At 35.5% G+C, this 16,462-nt stretch overlaps 1 protein-coding gene across 3 annotated transcripts in view; it reads right to left on the bottom strand.

Annotated features, from left to right (window-relative positions):
• Positions 1-15,753, bottom strand: part of Brwd3 (bromodomain and WD repeat domain containing 3) — a 110,335-nt gene extending 94,582 nt beyond the window's left edge. For 2 of the 3 annotated variants that reach the window (XM_074063274.1, XM_074063277.1), the window contains exons 1-6: positions 15,499-15,753; positions 15,311-15,369; positions 15,078-15,107; positions 14,615-14,674; positions 2,282-2,432; positions 959-1,057 (exon numbers count right to left, since the gene is read on the bottom strand). In XM_074063274.1, the coding sequence (XP_073919375.1) occupies positions 959-1,057; positions 2,282-2,432; positions 14,615-14,674; positions 15,078-15,107; positions 15,311-15,369; positions 15,499-15,529 (430 nt within the window). In that variant the 5' untranslated portion in view covers positions 15,530-15,753. Of the gene's footprint in view, positions 1-958; positions 1,058-2,281; positions 2,433-9,628; positions 14,591-14,614; positions 14,675-15,077; positions 15,108-15,310; positions 15,370-15,498 lie in introns of those variants that run through there. The other variant, XM_074063275.1, reaches the window with a different exon arrangement.
• Between the last annotated feature and the right edge of the window lie 709 nt (positions 15,754-16,462).

Raw genomic sequence — 16,462 nt, 5'->3', positions numbered from 1 at the left:
AAAAAGTATTTTATTTTTTAACCTGAAATTCATCCCTTCCAAATTTTAAGGCATATTCACATAAAATTACATAATTTTTAGAAGAGTGAGAAAACAGAGAAGCCCCAGTGGCAGTTACACTTTCAGCAACTTGGTTTGCAAATTCTATGTGAAAGCTAATTTTATTATGAATGGTTTTGTACCTAAATCTCCTTGGTAGTCACTAACTAGTATTTCTTCAAAACGGTCTGGCCAGAGATAACCAATAACTAGGGAAATAGGAATTTCAGTAAACTAGAACCAAGAATGGTAACTTTTCGTCTTAATAAATGCATATAAAAATATCGTTACAAGTTTGGCAAAATAGATATAAGCAGAATACACTTTCTTTTCCTTCTGAAATCTATCTTTACAATATTCCTTTAAAAAATGTTTGGAAAATTCAGCACAAAGACATGTAAGTAGACAACCATATAGCTAAAAACACCTGTACAATAGATAGGAACAAAAAAAAAAAGAAAGAAAGGCTTCTGCTAAGAAAGAAGTGAAATGAAAAGAAAAAGAAAAGGTCAGCTTTAACAAACCCAGGATTATATTGGTTTTAGGTAAAAAATTCCTTAAAAATCCGGAACAATTAAGAAATTCCTTGCTGGCGCTGGTGGTTCACACCTGTAATCCTAGCTACTCAGGAGGCAAAGATCAGGACAGTGGTTCAAAGCCAACCCTGGCAAATAGTTCCGTAAGACCCTTTATCTAGAAAATACCCATTACAAAAAAAAGGTCTGGTGGAGTGGCTCAAGGTGTAGGCCCTGAGTTCAAATCCCAGCACCACAAAAAATAAAAAGAAATTCTTCTAGAATGTAAGCAGTTTATTTATTTATATTCCAAATTCAATTCTGACACCTATTTTTGGCTTTCTAATGAGTTCCAGAAAGAATGAATCAAGAATACGTTTATAACTCACATGGATATTACTTACCCACATTTGGAGGTTTCACATAATTTGCAGGTAGTTCGGGAGGTCTGCCTCTATGCAGAGCTGCAAAAGCAGACCCTTTCCATAGTGTACTCTTACAGTCTAAATAAAAAGACTGAAAGTTAGTCAAGGAACATAGCAGTTTTGTTTTTTCAACTGTGCTTCAGAGGCACAGCTGGATTTCAGTTTTGTTTGTTGAAATACATACACCCGAACATGTTATAAGCTAAATTATGATGCTAAACACCAAAACCTTAATATACCTTGAAGATACTTTATTTCTATTCTGGTTTCAAAATAATCTTTTATTATGCACATGTTTGAATCATATGTAAATATGTCACAGGTGAATAGTTTCAACTTTACATTGATCCTTCTTGATCTTTAGGGCTATATATTCCTATTCATATAAAACTACATAAGAAAGAATATTACCATACATAGCACAGATATGCCAGGGAAAATTCAGGCACATTTATACTTGGTATATGCTCATGGGAATAGTAGATGATAACAGACTAGAAATAATTTTGTTTATTTTGTGCCTATCTTTTATGTGTATATGAAAAATTCAAGTAAGTATTAAATATTCCTAATAATTAGGCTTTCAAATAAAAATATTTCACAGCTCTCTTAAAAACTTCCAAGTTAACTCAATTGAAGAATTATAAAACGAGAAGTTTCAAACCTGGTATCATTTCTTCAACTATCTTGTTGAACTGGAATTTTTAAAAATAGTATGGTAACAAAAGAATACAGAAATAAATTGGTTGCCAAATATTATTTATTATTCAAAGAGGCATCCTAAATACCTAATTTCACATTTTTGTATTCATAAAACAAATATTTGAAAAAAAGCTGTGAAAAACTAAAAAATAGCAAAGTAGAGCAAATCCTATTGCACTGTGGGTTAATATTTCTGTTTAAATACATCTAATTATAAACCTTTTACATCTAATTTTTATGTATCTACCATGAAATATACAATATAATTAGGATGATATTATTGAGAGTAATAAAGGGTAAGAATGTTACAAGGAAGAATTTTTAAGCATTTATGCTATATAATCACAGCCACAATCTTTAAGATTTCTGTTCTGTAACTACAAAAGGATTTTTTATCCTCTACCTCTGTAATATTCACTGTTTGACACAAATGACTTATTTTAGGCATCTAAAAATTTACTTTTGCCATAAAATTGGTAAAATAACAAAAGCTAGAAGAAAATGAGTATTTACAAAATCCACAGGAACATTTACTCAAAAAAATATGTTGTTCTCCACCTCTTCCTCAGACAACACAGTTCTAAAATCTGGAAATCTTACCTTTGGCATCCCGTAACAGAGACTGCCGTCCAACACCTAGTAATGTCTGTACCCCAGGAACACTCTGAGGGATCTCCTTATCTAGTAAGGGACCAATCCGCTCACAAATTTTAAGGAGGTAGTCTGGAGGAATGTGTGCATTGGCTGCCACCTAAAAAGCATAAATAGAACAGAGGGAGTAAAACATTTGGTTCAAAAGCATCAACCTAGTCCTTTTCTAAGTTTTATTCCATCATGAAGCAAAGTATAGTTTTAAAATATGAAATCAGCAAAATAAAAATTTAAATATTTAATACTTGAACCAAATTTAAGAAACAGCCATAAAATAAGCACATTTGAATGGTATGTCAACATTTAACTGGGAAGGCTTACTTTTACATGTATCTTGATTAAATAATTTACTTAGCTGTTAATATGCATTACAAAGCTGCAAAAGTAAGCATGAAAAAAATAAAAAAACAAACAAATATAGGTAAACTCACTAGACCTGATTTATTCAGTACTGATGACCTAATCATAAATCAGAAGATCTACATTGTATCAAAATGACATGTATTGCTTACACCAACCTCTCACCCAAGTCCCTCAGTACTAACTGTACACATAAAGCAGAATGTTTTTCCTATAAAATACAATTTGCTACCAAAACAGTATCTAATCAATGATTTTATAAATACCACGCTCTAGATAATTAAGTCATGCAGCCAAATTCTTTGTAACTAAGACTCATTCTTTTAAAAATACAAGTAGATTTCTGGACATGAACAAATACATGTATGTAGGAATTAATACATCAACAGAAACCATGTTCCATTTTTAAAAATGTCCTCAATGTGTTTTATACATACCTAACTATTAACACATTAAACAGAGAAACCTATCCTATTAAAAATTCTTAGCTAAAGCAAAATAAAATAAAACACTATATCTGTAAAAAGGAATGGGAGAGGGAAGGATGAAGGAGAATGGTGGATGGGACAAATTCATGTATGATATATTTTATATACTGTAAGAACTTTTGTAAATGCCACAATGTACCTCCACCTAGTACAACAATAAATAAATAAATAAAAATAAAGAGGGGGAAAGACATAAACTTTAAAGAGGGACTACTGGAGAGAAGATCAGTAAGAGGGGGATAAAGAGAGGGCAAGAGGGGGAGAATATGATTGAAGTATATTGTATGCATGTATGAAAAGGTCATGAAATTCACTTTTTAAAAATTGCAAGAAAGATTTTAAAAAGAGGTAGATAAGATACAGTAATCAACTAGAGTGAATATGATCAAAGTGTATTATTTACATATATGGAAATATCACAATGAAATCCCTCACATTGTATAATTAATATGCACTAATAAAAAAGTAAGAGAAATAAAAAATTCTTAGTTAAAAAAGAACATCTATACCCTCATCTTAGGAAATGTCCTAACTTCCAGCTAGAATATCAATTTTGTATGGGCTATAAGAAAACAGATATCTACATATATGTCTATTGTCACAAAGGACATACATTAAGAGGTCAAGAAAGTAGACCTAATAAAAATTACAGCAATACTATGAAAACCAGGTAATGCTAAAGGAGGTCACATATGAGGGGAGAAGGTAAAAGAAGGAAGTTAAGAAGGTAAATATGGTTGGTTTACTCTCTATGCAAGAATGAACATACAATTTTTAAACCAGTTGAAACCACCATAAGAAAAGGACTAAGGCAGAAAGAAGAAAAATAAGAGATGAACTAAGTTGGGCTATAATACAAATGTGCACGGAAGTGCCACAAGGAAACTCCCTGTGTAGCTACCTTAAACAGCCAAAAATGTCATTTGATTCTTCTTCTTTTCTTATACAAAAATGGGAGAACAGGAGAAGGGCAGAAGAGGTCCTGTCTGGGGGCAGTTGGTACCAGTGGGAGGAGGGAGGAGGCGGGGAGATGATGGAGGGTGAATATGGTGCAAATACTGTGTACACATGTATGTAAGTGTAAAAATGGTATCTGTTGAAACTGTTCCAGGAATGGGGGAAAGGAGGATTGAGGGAGAATGGTAGAGGGAGTGAATTCAAGTATGAAGAATTTATATATTGTAAGAGCTTTTGTAACTGCCACAATGTACTCCCACCCAGCACAACAATGAAAATAAACAGTAAATAAATAACAAAAAAAACCCAAAGACACTTTTGTAACTTATCCCTGATAGTTGCTATGAGAGAAGAGATACAGTATGTTTTGCTCAATGCCATAGTCCTAGCATTCAGATTCCCAGCATAATGAATGGCTGGATAAATATTGGCTGAATAAATTATGAACCAAGGAATGAATAAAAATCACAGTAAGTCTAATTAAAATGAATGTTATCATAAGGATTCCTAGAGGAACAACCTCCGAGTCTCATCAGGGTGGCTTTTTTGTTTACTTAGGAAACCTAAATCAAAAAACTATAATGCATGTAACTCAGAATTATGCGCATATAAACAATTCTATTATGATTTTTAAAAATTATTTCTTGTCAATTATTTTCTGTATGCTCCTAAATAAAAATCATGTTTAATTTATGAAAACAGAAATGGCCCAGAGAACTGACATGATGCTTGGGAAGTAAAACAAGTTTAGCTTATAGAATGGGACAAAGAATCTAGCAAATGCTTTCTATCATTGCTCACATCTTTAATTTTGTTTCTCAAGCAAATAATCGAACTATATTTCAGTAAAGTACACAAGTAATATTAAAGTCAAAGCAACTGATTAATCAATCTAAAAATATTTCTTGTTATCTACAGGAACATATATTCTAATCTCCTAGTTAATAATTCTTACCTTCCTCATTAACACATTTCCTAATAATGCCCACATGCAAGTAAGTATAGTTGCCATGTGTGTGGCATATGCTTGTAATCTTAACACTAGGGAGGCTGAAGGAGGAAAATCACTACTTAGAGGCCAGCCTAGGCTACTCTAGCAAGACTCATCCCCCACCAAAAAAAATTGAGGCAGAGTTTCACTATGCATTCACTATATATCTATCCAGCTCAGACTGGCCTGGAATTCACTACACAGCTCAGGCTACATATAACTCATGATCCTTCTGCCTCCACCTCCAAGTGCTGGGATTATAACTGTATACTACCATGTCTGGCTTAAAGCTGGAGTTTTCTTTTTTGGCAGTATTGGGGTTGGGGAACTCAGGGCCCCACGCTTGCTAGGCAGGCATTTTACAACTTGAGACACACTTCCAGCCCTTTTATGCTTTAGTTATTATTCAAGTATAGTTTTTGCCTGGCCTTGGACCATAATCCTTCTACCTATGCCTCCTGCATAGCTGGGATCACAGACACATGCCACCACACCCATCTTATTGCTTGAGAGGGGTCTCACTAACTTTTTGTCCAACTGGCCTCAAACTGTGAGCCTCCGGATCTATGCCTCCCAAGTAGTTTAGGATTACGGGCATGAGTCACTGTGCTTGATCTTAAAGCTGAAAATTTTTAAAGGTGGTCTTTTCAGACATAAGAACTCTTATGCACTCTAGGTAGTTACTTTATAAGGTAACTACATAAATATAATATATAAGATAATTTAAAAACTATGGAGCTAAATGTTCTACAAAATTCATGGCTAAATATTATAGTCTTCTTGATTAAAGCTCAAACATTCTAATTCCAGTCATTTAACAATATTAGTCGTTGGAATATAATGGCCAAATAGTGACACTTAATAAGTGCTTTGAGATCTGCAGAAGAAAAGCATTCCCCAAAAAACTCAGATTAGGAAAGTTCAAACCATAGTACTGACAAAATAAAGAAATAAAGAAAACTTAAAAAAATAAAAACAAAGTTTAAGTACAACACGAACTTCTGTATTATTCTGTAAAACAGCTCCAAGGCATTAAACTAAAGAATCTTTGAACTGGAAGAATTTTTTTGTATAATCAGGCTAGCTCCACAACTTACAGAAAGGAAAAAAGCTCCAAAAAAAATGAAATGCCTTATCCAACTTTTACAATGACTGGATGGAATCTGGGTATCTCTGCCCACTCCTCTTTTAACTACTGAATTATAAAATCAGCTGAAAAATTATAAAGCAGAAGATAATTAACACAAAGGATGCAAAGAGTTGAAAACTATAAATCTAAATAAACTGAAAGAAATTAATGTCCCTAGATTATAAACCTTAACATAAGACTGGCTGACCTAAAAGTAAATCTAACAATTGAATTACTTCAGAATCATGATAACTGAGAATACCAGAGAGCTCACAAAGATGATCGTACTCATCATAATTAGTTAAGAGGAATCCAGATGGGCAATGAATAAAGTACAGAAGGTAGCCAATTTCAGAAGGCCAGGCCTGCACCAACAGCTACATTTGAAATACCAATTTTCAGATGGCAATATAGTTTTTAACCCAAGCTTTTAGAAATAATAGGATCAGACAAATAATTTTAAAAATAAATATAGCAGGGAATTGTGTACTTATTTTCTAAGTCTAAGGCTACAGAGGTTAAATGAACAACCAAACTGCTATCATATACTAAAGAAGGAAAATAAAATATTTTGTCCATTAGTTTTAATTTTTTTTGGAGGGAAAGATAGAAGAGACACATAAAAAGCTACTCACATAATTTTAAAATATTTATGGGTAGAAAACAAAACAGACTTTTAAAAATAAACAGAGGTTTAACTATACTAAGGAAAGTATAGTATAGATATAAGTAAAGTGCTTTGATGTCTGAGAGCCTGAATTATTCAGACTAAAATTTACTGTTACTCTTTTTTGGCAGTATCATAAAGTAGAAAGGGATTTGAATTTTTCTAGCATCCCCAGTTTCTACTTATGTGATCTTGGACAAAATTACTTAGTCTCTAAGTCTGGGCTTCATCATCTGCAAAAAAGGGAGTAAAAGTAACTACTTCAACATGATTTGGTTAGAACAAAGCAAAATCATTCACTCATGTATTAACTCATTCAGGCATTTGAAGTATAGGGTTGCAACGGAAAGGACAGTCAACTGCTGCGCTAAGGAAACCCACTGCCCCAGGAGAGGAAACAAACCAATAAACAGAAACAAAACTACAAGTGCCCAGAACTTTGTACAGAGAGCAAAAGAACAGGACCTACCGAATGTTGCCTACAGGTAAGGGTTGCTGTCCAATTTCACACTTGAAGGATAAGTGAAAATTTACAACATAAAGAGCATGTAGGATATTCCAGGCAAGGAGAAAGGCATCCAACTCAGTAAAACCCTTTGCACCATGACTAACACATAGTATCTCCTCAATGTTAAGATAACATGTTTAAACAAGTCAAAAAGTGAAACATTCTATCCAGAATACCATCCAATTTGGAAGTAAAACAATACAAATACTTAGTGCACAACAAAGACTAAACTAAAAACAAAAATATTAACAGTAGTTGCTTTTCTTCTTGATACTTTTCAATAAAATATAAATGTCTATATAGTTGAATCTGGTGTTACATACATACATATCCAGCTACTCAGAAGACCTGAGGCAGGAGGGCATATGGCTCAGGTGGTGACCGCTTGCCTCACATGCACGAGGCTCTGGATTCAATACCCAGTACCTCAAAAAAAAATGTCTACGGTAACTACAATGGTAGGATATTACGTCTTCATAATCTAAATGCTGAGTTTTAATGTTTACTGAATTTGAAGGTAGAGGTGAGAAGCTGGGCAGAACTGGAAAAAAGGAAGGCAGGTCTTTTTCTAGTCACACCACTAAAGGTTAGCAGAGTGGGCTACAAAGTGTTCAGACTTCTTTTTTATTTTTTTTGAAATTATTAATCATTATTCATAGTATTTCTTCTTCTTTTTATTAGTTTTAAGATTTCCTCAGGAGAAAAACAAAGCAACCCTCTTAGAGTCAAGTATTCTCTAGGTTACACTACCTCAAGAAAGTGTTAAGAGTACTTATAACCCTGAGGGCAGATGACATCAAGACAAGGACAGAGGACACACCCACATTCTAGAAGCTATTCAGTAAAACAAGGTACAGAGAGGGCTGGATGCATGGCTCAAGTGCGCTAGTAGCACACTGCCTTGCAACTACAGTCCTGAGTTCAAATCCCAGAACTACCTAAAAAAAAGTACAATGAGAACTCAGCACCAGTTAGTAGACTGAATAAATATAATGTATATGTGTGTGTGAGAAAGAAAAAGTGAGTGTGTATGTGTCATAAAATGCTTCTAACAAAAGTTAAGAAACTTAAAGCACAATAGCATGAGAATATACCTTAAACAAAGTAACTTAAAAATAATTTTAGTTCAGGTTAAGATCAATAAGAAGAGCTGAGAATTCCTGAAATATGATTTGAGTCACAATATTCCTCCCACTTCTTAATTAAGAATAAAAGCTATGCCAGTATCATACTGAATTATTTTTCTGGCATTTATAAAAATGCAAATAACACTACATATTATTTGATATACTTTTTTATTTAACACACACTTTAAACTACTAATTTTGAATTCAGTACTGATGCTCACATTTTAAATGCTCTTTTTATAGTACTATTTTATATGCTGCCTATCTTATAAAAATATCAGGCATATTAGGAGGTGATAATTAGCTAGCTAAAAAAACATAAATTCTGGAGTCAGTTCTCCAGATTTCCATGGTGGCCATTAAGCCTTAAAAACTATACCCAATACATCTGCACAGTATTTCACAATTAACAAAATACATTATTTCATATCTAATTAAATTATTCCACAGGCCAACCTTGTAAAACAGGTAGGAATTTTCATTTTATAACTGAAGAAGACTGAATCTCTAAGAGAGATTCAGATTATACATTTGGTTCAGTCATTATGAGAGGAATACTCTTAAAATGGTTTAAAAATCTTAAATCATATGTATAAAAAGATTTTAAATCACCATTTCCACACATAAAATTTAAATATTAACAAAAACTGTTCATTTAAGCATACACACACAGGGACCTGATTATTCTCTTAAAAGTTCCAAGGAGGAAGCAATAAAATACCCCAAAATTCAATAGGGTCCTCACAAATGTAAGGACAATCTCTAAGATTGTTCACAGTCATTGGTCAAGTAAAGGATATCTTCTCCCACACTAAATCATCAGGTCTTTCCTACTACCCACAAAATCCCAAGTAAGAAATGTCAAACAAGGGCTTCTCTAAAATACGACACAAATACTAAATTGCCTTTAGATTACAATTTTGTTCCCTACCAAAAATTCCTTACTAATCAATCAGTAATCAACATCAGTAGTAAAAGAAAAGCACAAATTATACAAATATCCAAATGTAAAAAAGATGATTTCAGGACAAAATTTTGTTAGGCAAATTCAAGGAATCTAAATTCTTACCTCCCTAACAGCAGCTCTCTTCATTTTTATAATACCACCTCATTTGTACTGAGATACCAGTTTTCCAAGGATTAATAATAAATCTCCAGAAGGATTTTAATCATTAAATGTGAGTTTCGTAGAGCCCAAGTGTTAAAAAAAATGTCAAGGATCATTCCAAATAAACAACTAAAGATAACATGTTTTAGACACCAAGAGTGCATGTATGACTCAAGCAAGTCAGTAGTCAGGAATACTGGTTTCTAGATACTAAGTGTTCTCTCCCATAATACCTACCAGTTAGCATTACATGCACAGTACATTTCATTGGGGTTGAGCAACACACACTTTTTGGTTTCCCATGATGCATTCTGTTCTTCCTAACTATGGCTGTATGCATACATGACAGTTAATAAACCACAGGGGCTTAAACTGCTTTCACACTTAGGGACACAACAATTATGTTACTAGCACTCAAAAATCAGTCTGATATTCTAGTAGACAATTTAAGCTATTAGTAGTAATTAGACAACAATGGCTGCACAAGGTAAGAAAAGGATACAGGTATGTCTGGAATGCAAATACACTGTTTTAAAGTAGTCATTGAGGATCAAATAACATAATGTGAAACCACTTTTAAACCTGAATGTTTTATATGCAGATGCAAAATCCTTATAACAACATTTATCTCCATAGATGCATGTATTCTTTTTAAAATCAGTAATCTTGATAAAAGGTTTCTTCAGATGGCATTAAGTTACTTCAAACCTTTTGTATATGAGAATAATATTATCTATGTCACTCCAAATGCAAGCATTAACTAGTGCTTTCAATTCTATAGATGAAAATGCTGAGCAAATGAAAAATATATATTGCACTTAAACATAATTATATCTTTGGTTCAGTCTTATGAGAATACTCTTAAAATGGTTTAAAAAATCTTAAACTATGTGTATAAAAAGGTTCTAAATCACCATTGCCATATATAAAATTCAAATATTAACAAAACTGCTCATTTAAGCACACACACACACACACACATACACACACAGGAACCTGATTACTCTATGGTCCTCTTAAGAGTTCCAAGGAGGAAGCAATAAAATACCCAAAAATTCAATAGGGTCACCACAAATGAAAGGATAGGTGCTTTTATCTCAAATTTTCTACCATAAGATAAATTGCAAGAAGCAAATCTAATTCTATTTTGTTGTCAATAATGATCAACTAAAAAATCCAAGCACAAAGAAAAGTGTCAAAATCAAGCAATCATAACTTCAAAACACTCCCATTACCATTACTTAAAATTCAAGAAAATTAAAATGTTTTATTTTGAATGCCTTATTCAAAAATCTTACATTTCAACATAAAACGCCAAACATGTCATGTTCAGACTCATTATTTATGGCACTTTATATTTAGACATATCAGTATTTCCTGTCAGTAGCTTTAACAAAAAATGAACCATCCTTTGTGCTGAAAATTATAAGTAAAACACTAAATGAGATGACCATTTAATAAGGGAGAATCTAGAATAGGTAATGCTTATGGTAGTAACTGTAATGAAGTGTTCAAGACATTCAGCGTATCCTTATCTTAATATTCTTCTAGATAAATCAAGCTAAGCAGTACAATCAATTCAAATTAAACTATATATGTATGTGTTTATATGTTTATATATGTATATATACATATATGTATATATGTGTATATATGTATATATGAACAGAAAAGCAGGACTAATGTTCAACTATGAAATATATATGGCATTGCAGCCCCAATTTAGTATGCTGATATTGTTTATAATCCTTTGCCTCTTAATTATGGGCTTGTTTTCTTTCCTTTTTATATCCCAAGTATACTGTACATCAGAAGTATTGCTATGTAATTTAATATGAGAAAGATTATACTATTTATTAATATTTTCTCCCAAATTTGAATCCAAAAAAATACTGCATGAACCCCTATGTTCTAGCAGCCCTTTAAAAAATATCTACCCCCAAGAAAAAAATATTCCATCTCTCCCACAATGAAGCCACTCAATATTACAGTTCAGATATGAAATATTAATCAACAATAAAACTGATGAATCTAGCAATTAATTTAACACTGTTTACTCACTTCTTAGCCAGTATACTTCTTTTCCTTCTATGCAAATTCCACTTAACCCCATCTTTCTTTCAGAAAGAAATCCATACACAGAGGACAGACATTTGACTTAAAAGACCAATAATAAGCCAGGCACCAGTGGCTTATGCCTGTAATCCTAGCCACTCAGAAGGCAGAGATCAGCAGGATTGAGGTTCAAAGCCATCCCAGGCAAATAATTTTTGAGATCTTATCTTGAAAATACCCACACAAAAACAAAGCTGACAGAGCGGCTCAAGTGGAAGAGTGAGTTCAAATCCCAGTTCCACAAAAAAAAACAAAGGGGGCACACTACTTATCTAAAGAATATACAAGTTTCAAACAACAAAAGAAATTTTCTATGCATACAAAAATGTTTGAATTTATCAGGAAGGGCTGGAGGTAGTTCAATGGTAGAGCATTCTTGCACAAATCTGTACTTCCATCCCCAGTGTCACACACAAAAAATAAAACACAAGGAAAGATAAAAACAGTGTAACAAAAAAAAAAGATAGAAGGTAACAGGACATGGTAGTACACCCCTGTAATCCCAGCACTGAGAGGCTAAAATGAAAGAATTACAAGTTCCAGGCCAGCTACATAGTGAGCTACAGAGTGAGACCCTATCTCAGAACACCAAAACAAAATAAAAGATTAAAGTCAAGTTCATGTAAAAATATAAATGGATTAACAAGAATTTTTTGAAAAACTGATTAAAGGTGAAGTAAACCTCGATAATAATGAAAACCTAATTAAATCAACTAGGGTCCACTGTCACCTATCAAGTAACTAAAAGCTTTAAGACCTCACATTAAGTCGCAACAGCATTATAAATTACTACAATCTTCTGGAGAGCAATCTTCACCAGAAGACAAAAGCTATGAAACGGATAATCCCCTCTGACTTGATAAATCTGCTTTAGGGAATAAAGTCCAGGGAAGTAAACTTGGGGGCAGGGAGCAGAAAAATACCATCTAACTGTGCAAAAACAACGAAAAACTTAAAGTAACTCAAATGCTCCACTGGAACTTGAAATCAAATCACAGCATCTTAAATGAAACTAAATTTTTTTCTTATCACTAAAATAAAGGTAACTATTCAAACACATTGGTTATGCAAAAATGTTAAGTCAGAAAGATACAAAACATAAAATGGTCATTGATTATAATTATGTAAAGATTCACCTTTACAATATACAGGAGGAAAAAGTCTGGTATTGGCTTTTTAAATAGATTAACATTTAACCAGCTCTTTTTAATTCCTCACTATTGAGGAGACTTTTTAATTACTCAATGTTCCACCAAGATAGTTTATAAAGTATTTTTTCTTTTAAGTATCCTTTTATTACTTGCTTAAAAATAATCTACCTGCATACACATACAGGCTGTAAAACAGACAAATGTAAACAAAAACATTTTCAATACACCTCAGTATTAAAACTATCTTCAATAATTTTCTGTTAAAACACATAGGCACTGCTATTTTTGCCTTTTAGAGGAGTTAAGTTCAACAAAAAATCTGACTACAAATAGCTTGATAATACAGCTTTTCAGAAATAATTTGTGTCCATCTGAGAAATTAGCACAGATGGTCAAATTCACCCTTATCCCAATAACTGTATGTATCATTTTGGGATTTGTAAAATATAGGAAAAATATTTAATCAGTAGACTCAATAATAATTAACATGGCCTCACTGTTGTAATATAATACAAAGAGAAATATCAAAATGAACACCACAGCAATTTAAACATTTTCTTATTTCAGGCAAATTTTAAATCATTTTCTTTATATTTAGCCTACCATCCCCTTTCAACTTTCTTTAACTTTGTCCTCTTTTTGTCTTGTGGATCTTATTTGAAGGACAAATAGCCGAATTTAACTGTTGGTAACATCACCACATTCTCCTTTCATTACCATATAACTCACTGTCTGTGGCAAACAGGGGAACCTCTCCCAAAATAAAATTCACTACCTTGTTTATGTCAATGCTGAACAGAAAGTGCATTTACAGTATGAACTATATTTGCAGGAAAAACAACAGTCAATCCAATGCCTTTGGTTCTTTACTAAAGTATATTCTATTAAAAAAAAAGTCCATTATTGTCTCCTTGTAATCCCTAAATCGTCTTTCACTAAATCTCAAAAAGGTCATAATCCATAGTTTTTATTTAGTGAAAATGTATGCGAATAAAACGATTTACTGGTGATTTAATGAGCAATTTTCTAAGATCAGAACTATATAACAATATGTTTTTATTCGCTAGTCCATTATTTAAAACCGGCAAATTTAGAGATTTGCTCGATGGTCCTTATTATTTTTAATTGTGTCGTTTTTCCCAGTCCTGGATCTGTCAGCTCCCCTTCTGAGCCCCTTCTCCCCTCCCCTCTAAAAAAAAAAAAGAAGAAAAAAAAAGAAAAAGAAAAAAAACCAAGCCTGGTCTTAGTTCCCGTATTTCAAGCCATGACCAACCAGAAACCAGTTTTCTTCCACTAATCCGGAACTCCGTGCTGTTACCAACGCTGTCATTGGCCAGCGTCAGTCCCTGGTACGTGCCCCAAGATAACCCCCTGGTTTCTCTCCCTTTTCCCCCTACAATGGGCCTTCCCTGATGTTTCGAACATATTCATGATCCACAACATGGCACCTCTGATAATCAACTCACAAATTTTAAAGTTTTTGGGTGGAAACAAGAGAGGCCAAGGGGAGGGAAGGTACCCTTTCTCCGACTTGCGGGTAGGGGGAAGGGACAGTCGTTCTTAGGCTCAGCACCGAGCTCTGGAGCCCTGTTGGCTGAGGGGTCGGGGAAGGGGTGGGGGCTCAAGGTGGGGAGTGAGTACAGAAAGAGTTGGGTTAAGTTGAAATGAAAACTTTACTCACCAGATCCTCGAAGCTTCTTCGGTGCTCTTTCCCCTCCCAGTCTAAGCGGCGCGGAATCAGCTGGGGGCCGGGGGAAAAGAAAGGGGGAGGGGGTACAAACGATGAAGACGAAGCCTCGCTCACCATCAACCGGACCTAGCCTACGTCCAGGTTCAAGATCCTTTGGCGTTTTTATTTCTCTTGTCCCAATAGATATTGCCTCAGAGCTAGGCGAGGGAGGGGGAGGCCTAGGGAGAGGATATTCTGAAAAACCACCTCCAATAGGCATAAAGAGGGGGAGAGTTAAGACCCTTGTGTTGTCTGCCCCTTTGGAGGAAAGAAACCGGTTCATCCTGGTGATAACAGCTATGGGTGCCCAGATCGAAGCCTCACTCCCGGCCCCTAACCTCCGCCCCTAACTTGCCCTCCCCTTCCTACAATCTCACCCCAGCCCTCCCCACCCCTTCCCGAAGGGGCTCCGTACCTGATGCTCCTCGAGCTCCTGCACTAGCACCTGAGCAAAAGGGAAACACGGATATGAGGCGCAGCTCGGACCACCAACCTATTCCTCCCTCCCCACTTCGAACCTGGCCGCTGATGGCAGGACTATTCAAGGCCGGCCTTTCTCTCACCCTGAACGTAACTGCCCACCCCACTGCCTCGATTTCCCCATTGGGACCATTCCCCAAGACTCCCAAATATCCTTCTTCCTCTCACCTGGGCAGATTTGTTGCAGGGTCCGGACTGCAAGAACCTAGCGATCAGGTAATACAGCTCTGAGGAAAAGGGGAAAAGACGTTGAGAGGGGAGCAAAGAAGAGAAATAGAAGCTTTTTCAAGAAAAAAGAAACTGACAGCCGTCACGCTAAGCCCCCATCCCCTTAGCCCCTGGACACAGCTACCCACCAGCTTCGATCTGGGTAGGTGCCGCCGCCATCCTTTTCCCAAGGGGGTGTGGGGGCTTCGATTTGGAGGGCTTGTTGGGAGAGGGTGGGGACGCTGCCTCTATTGTGGTGAAGCCCCCATGCCTGGGAGTCCCGCCGCTTCCGCCGCACTCCTCGTCCCAGTTTCAGTCTCTCTTGGATTCATCGCATCACGTTTCGACCCATAGATATTCTAGCCCAAGAGCTGAGGAGGCGGAGGAGGAAGGAGAGCGAGAGAGAAGAAGAGGGAGGAGCCGAAGTCGCGGAGGGGTGGGCGGGGGCAAAAGGGGTGGAGACAGAGGAGGGTAGAATGGCTAGAGGACACTGCATCGCACGCTGCTCACCGCCAGAGGCACTCACGTAGCCGCCTGGCTTCAGCTCTCTCAGAGGGCCAAAGGTTGCCTAGCTACAGCTCTGTGCAGGCGGAGGAGGAGGTGCTAACTCACAGCAGACACTCTGGCAATCCCCTTAGAACTCTGTGGTGGCATTTTAGTCAACGAGCTCCCGAGGCTTGTGCCCTTCCTGTGAAGACTGTCTGACTCTGGTGGAGGACCCTTGCCCCTGGCGTGATACTGAGGATCACGTTAGGGGCTGACTTGACTCAGCTACCTACTCACGTCACCAAAAAGATTTGTTTTGGTTTGTTTGTTTTCCACACAAACGAAAAGGAGGTTATCCATTAAAGGGTTTTATCCCAGAGGGAGGAAAAATGATCTTTGAACCAAATGGAAATGCTGTACTTACCAGTCCATTGTGCGGGGCTGATGTCGTGATAGAAGACTACTTAAAATGTTCCTTGATTCTGATAAATAATGATATGAGAAATTTGCATTTAGCCATGAAGCACTTCTGAAAGTTTAACACACTCTGTCCCATTCATATAGGACAATTTTCTATCTTTTCAAATAGTGCCGAAATACATTAACTAAGTGTTTTGCTTTTTTGGG

Source organism: Castor canadensis, chromosome X, assembly GCF_047511655.1.
Source record: "Castor canadensis chromosome X, mCasCan1.hap1v2, whole genome shotgun sequence".
In the NCBI taxonomy this organism is placed as follows: Eukaryota; Metazoa; Chordata; class Mammalia; order Rodentia; family Castoridae; genus Castor; species Castor canadensis.
This window is presented reverse-complemented; position numbering and strand designations above follow the sequence as displayed.